We start from the raw sequence: 5,090 nt of genomic DNA on the forward strand, positions 1-5,090 counted from the left end.
AGCCCTGTTTTCTACTAGTGGGGCGGCGGCATGCGGCACGGGGTGGAGGTGAACGGAGAGGGACGGCGGCGGCGGGCGAGGGCGGGCGAAGGCCCGAGCGGAGGCAGACGGACCGGGGCGGGGCCGAGGCTGGAGGGGCTGGGGCGGCGCGGAGGCAAACGCGGCCTGGTCGTGGCGAAGGCGGCCGGAGCGGAGGTGGACAGGGCCGGGGTGGTGCGGTGGCGGCCCAGGCAGGTGTAATCGGTGGCGGGGGTAGGGCGAGGCTGGAGCTGTGGTGGGGCGGCGTCAGGGAGCTGCGGCGGGGCGGCGGCCGAGCAGGGAGGTGCGGCGGGGCGGTGGCGGGCCGGAGGGTGAAAGGGAGAATGAACTAAAGGGCGGTTGGACGTTGGCGCGTGGCCGTGGGTTTTAGACCTCCTGCCTCTGGAGATGTAAATTTAAACCGTGAGGTGTTGTATTTTACATCTCCGGGAGGCGAAGATGTTTTTTTTACATATGGGCCATCTATTGAAGAGCTGCTTTTTGTTTCAGAAGATCTAAAAGTTGGTTATTTTTACATATGGACCGCCTATTGGAGATGCTCTAAAGGTAACATACCACATATGTTAGACGCTCAGCACTGGAACACCATACTAGAGTATGCAGCTGAGCAGGCCGATCTGTATGGGTATCTGTGGCAGCATACAATCATATGGGATACGGATCAAATAATCTAACTCGCCCTATATACAAAAGTACTAATAGGTTCACACACATGTTGCACATCGATTCTTAGCTAGGAGTACTTAATTAATAACGCTGGTACCAAACAATCTGGGTCTACTTAATATTGCTAGAAATAGTCGCACGTTTCTGTCAAACTCGTATATTTTTGTTCAAGATTTGCTTTATTATGGGTATTTCAGTGTATATTGTTTCCTCAATCCTCATCCTAAAATAAGGGGACCAACGGCAAGAGGGACTGAACCCCTTGGTGTATTCCTCCTTTTTTGAGAAAGGAAGCTTGGTGTATTCCAGGAAGAAAGAAAAATCAAGAATTTCTGACAAGTAAACAGACACCAAAGCTGAGTAAAACAGACTAGGAATATAATGTCTCACTTTTTTTGAAATTAAGAAAGTACAAACAACTGATCTCTGTCGAGAATGGATCTGAAAGAGCACGCGTCAAGAAGCGAATGCGCGAAATCTTTGAGAAATGACAGTTCATGATCGAAAGTAAATGCGAGACTTCATATCCTCTGCTACTGACTTTAGTCGTCACACATGGTCAGGTCGATCACTTGCTGTTCGTCGATAGCAGGGACAGGACCCTGTTCGTTGGTTTTGAAGATCTCTTGCACAGGCACTGAATTCACCGGGTTAGCAGCGCCTCTATTGGATGCCTGGCCGCTGCTTTCTGAAAACACTTAAGTAAAAGCAAATTAACCTCTCTCCACATATTGGCCTCACAAGACTAACACAAATTAAAGAAAACACATAAGTTAACCAAACACACAAAAGTAAAAGGAAAGAAAGGCATAAACCAGATCTAGCAAACTAGACACGATAGAACATAGGCCCCTCGATATCTAACAAGTTAATTACTTGTCGTCTTGACAAAAAAAAAAAGGAGTAGATCTATCTATCTAGTATTAGATTAGACAAAAGATATCCCAAGGATCCCTTCTCCTGGACGGAACAAAAACATGACGTAAGGGATAGTGGCGGAGATGCATAGTGAAAATTAATTCTAGCGGCCTGATCTAAAATCACCAGAAAAATTTCACCACTAGGACATGACTGGAAAAAAAAGGAACAGGCACACAAGATCTGTAAGGCTTATCGAATACCTGAGACGAGCGAGTTGAGCCAGTCGATGACCTCCTTCCTGGACTTCCAGCTGAGTTGGGTGATCTCCACCCGCACCGTCACCCCCATAGCCAACACTGAGTCACAGGTAATTCCCTCCTGGAGGAACCGCAGGAACTGTGGGTCCGCCGAGTACACCATGTTCCCGGGGGCTGGGTCCGGACAATACTTACCCACCACCGCCAGATCCCTCTCGCCCACACCGCCGCCCTGGGGTGGGGCGCGGCGGAGGTAGAAGCACTCCGTGTGGTGGTCGTCATCGTCCTCCAGCAAGATCTCCTCCTCCCATCGGACCCACTCCCTCGCTGCCATCTTGGGGGATGAAAGGAAAGATCACCGTCGGCCTTCACCTGCCGGTGGAAGATAGCAACACGGGGAGGTGGCGGAGGGTGCTTCAGACGGGTGGGGATTGCGTGGGTTTTATAGGAGGGACTGCAGGTAGTTTCGCAGTGAGTGACCTCCAGTTCTGAGAATTTCCACTTCCGAGTGAAGCTTGCCCAGAGGTGGAAAGTAGCAGTTTGGTCCTCCCTCGAAAAAAAGCTGTGGCAGTTTGGTCCTGATTCTATTGGGTAATCCTGTTCAAGGGCTGCGGCTGTTTTACATCCATGGTGAAAATGGTGAGCATGCTATGTGATTGGGAGGGGTGGGGGGGGGGGGGTGATATATTGGTACTCCAATGTCAAAAAACATTTTCTTTAATGTTTCAAAAAAATAAAAGAAATTGTGAATGTTCACAATGAATGTAACTACAAGCACTAAAAGTTTCAGATCCAAACTCGAAACACACATCGAGAAACGAAAATGTGAAATCTAGCATGAATAGTGTAAAGAAGAGACAAAAGCAACATTGACACTATTCAGATATGAATTTCTCTTTTTTGTTTCTCAATGTACATTTCGATTTTGGACATAAAATTTTTAGGGGAGGTGTAGTGACATTCATTGTGAACATTCTCATTTTTTCGAATTTTTTTGTAATATTTAAAAATATTTTTTGACATTGGAGCACTGGAAGTACCCAAAGACTGGGAGCACTGGATACTTTCCCGGAGGCAACAGCAACCATGGTATTTGAGCCGGGGGCTGATGCTGTATATGCATATGGCACACGTGCAAACAGTTTCAGACATGTCTTACCCCTTTGTAGGAACATGATGTCAGAGGCGACGGGAAATGGCGACCATGATATTTAAGTGGGAAGGGAAGGGGATGGTATACGAGCGGGAAGCTGCAAGCATGAAATCTGAGTTGGGACTGATTTATAGGCACACGTCGCACGTGCTAGTGGTTTCATGACCTGCCCCTTCCATCAGAGCAGTGGTACGTGAGGAGATGGGTGATGTTAATATATGGGAGGGAAATGACGAGCATGATAGATTTACGAGCGGGAAAGGGCTAGCAGGGGGGGGGGGGGGGGGGTTGATGACGCACGCATATGGGGTTTCAGAAAGGCATTGCCCCTTTCATTGGAACATTGATATGTGTCTTTTGTTGGAACATTGATATGGGAGAGGAAGGAAAATGCTGGTATTTGGCGGGAAATAGCCGGAACGATATGTGAATGGGGGAGGAGAAAGGGTTTATATGGGCCGGAAACAACAAGCATAATATTTTAGCTGGGCGATGAAGTATGCTGCACATGCATGCGGTTTCAAACAGGCCTTGCCATTTGTTGGAACATGATATGCAAGGGAGGGCCGAGATGGGCCTTGGGCACCCATGGCCACAGATCGGGCGTCAGGAAGTTCTCTTACCCATCATATGCATAGAGACTTGCCCTGGCATGCCGTGAGAAATACTAGCCTAACCATTAATAACCTACGAATCCCTCAATCTATGTGAGCAATCACCCTTTTACCCGGTCCAAACTCAGCCTGCTAACTCTAGCGCATAGAGGAGCAAGCAGTGCGGGCGATGAGCTGATCAGCCAATTTACTGGACCAGACACTCGAACGACCCATTTTGGCTTGCTCGTTATGCCATAGAAGCGCGGCCGGGTCACACACGACATCTGATGTGCATTTGCCTCCGCGATGCCCCCGCTGATGCCAGAAAGGCTTGCTACTCGTTGAAGTGGTGAGGCGCTCCCCACTGGCTGGTCTCACAGGTGTTGTTCCTTTGTATCCACTGATAGCGTGTCACAAACTATTCACATGTTTAAGGTGATTTCCTATTTCGCAAGACCTCAGGGCCATTAGTTCCCCTTTCGTATGTCTCGGACAATTAGTTGGTGCATTTTATTATCAGTTTCATATTTAAATTATATAATGTTTCTTCAATCAAGCCTTATTTTTATGCGTTGGCATAGGATACGCTCTATGGTAGATATAAATGCTTAGTTTTTGGCTCAGGTATTGCTTGAATGTTAGCTTTGCAACTATGCGAGCGGATGTGACATGTTGATATATGGGCGAGTCTTCAGAACATGGCGAGTGTGATGTGTGTATGTGTGGGGTGGTGGGGGGGGGGGGGGGGGGCACGGATATATGGGTCAGAAATGTTGTATATTCAAGAGTATTCAGACATGGTTAGATGCTTGTAAAAGGTTGTGCAACGAGTGAATAAATTTACATATGAAGGGTTATAGTATAAAACATGTGGGCAACATTCTTTTTGCCCTTGTCGAAAATAAAAAAAGGGCTAGGGTGGTATGGTAAAGTTGTTTGGAGGTATTAATTCAAAGAACAAAAGGGAGGGGAGACTGATGTGCATACTTTTAATACCATCTTAATTAGTTGCAATAAATACCGTACTAATTAGTTGCTTCTTTTAGTTCCTACTTTTTGAATGGCCTGACACTTGTCATAGCCACCGGTCTGTGTAGACCCCTTCGCTGCTCTACGGTGTAACACATGTAATGCTCCAGCTAAAAAAAAAAAACTGGATACAGCTTTTCCGTTTCTGTATGCTAGCTAATACATCCATTCTCCTTTGCGTGTTGCATTTACTTTGTGCCGGGTAATGCCTCTCTATCTTGTCTTCTTCCTTCATGCTACTCCAACGAAATAAAGACATTAAGGGTAAGCTTTCCAGCACCCATTTTTGTCCTCTACACTTCACCAAGTAATCTTGCACCGGATATATACTTCCAGCTGGTGCATGTAATTTCCCCTTTTGTCATCCTCTGGTGCGCATGGATTGCATGCTACTCGGTTCTACGCTGGTCTCTTCCAGAAACAAAACTCCACCGTCAAGTGTATTGCGTATGAGCTGTGCATTGCGTATGTACTTTTTCCCTTCATGCT

General features: G+C 47.1%; 1 protein-coding gene across 2 annotated transcripts; it reads right to left on the reverse strand.

The window, feature by feature from the left end:
* Window positions 1-1,076: 1,076 nt before the first annotated feature.
* Window positions 1,077-2,247, reverse strand: LOC125547805 (uncharacterized). Of its 2 annotated transcripts, none has more exons than XM_048711571.2 (2): window positions 1,827-2,247; window positions 1,077-1,393 (listed from the first exon to the last, which is right to left on the reverse strand). In XM_048711571.2, exons 1-2 carry the CDS (start codon window positions 2,155-2,157, stop codon window positions 1,248-1,250), a joined length of 477 nt encoding a protein of 158 aa, XP_048567528.2. In that variant the 5' UTR covers window positions 2,158-2,247; the 3' UTR covers window positions 1,077-1,247. The 2 variants fall into 2 exon arrangements, with proteins under 2 accessions (XP_048567528.2, XP_087372666.1); XM_087516540.1 differs by having other exon boundaries at window positions 1,077-1,402.
* Between the last annotated feature and the right edge of the window lie 2,843 nt (window positions 2,248-5,090).

The sequence above is a fragment of the Triticum urartu genome, chromosome 3A (assembly GCF_056163025.1).
Source record: "Triticum urartu cultivar PI428250 chromosome 3A, HENAU_Tu73, whole genome shotgun sequence".
Classification (NCBI taxonomy): Eukaryota; Viridiplantae; Streptophyta; class Magnoliopsida; order Poales; family Poaceae; genus Triticum; species Triticum urartu.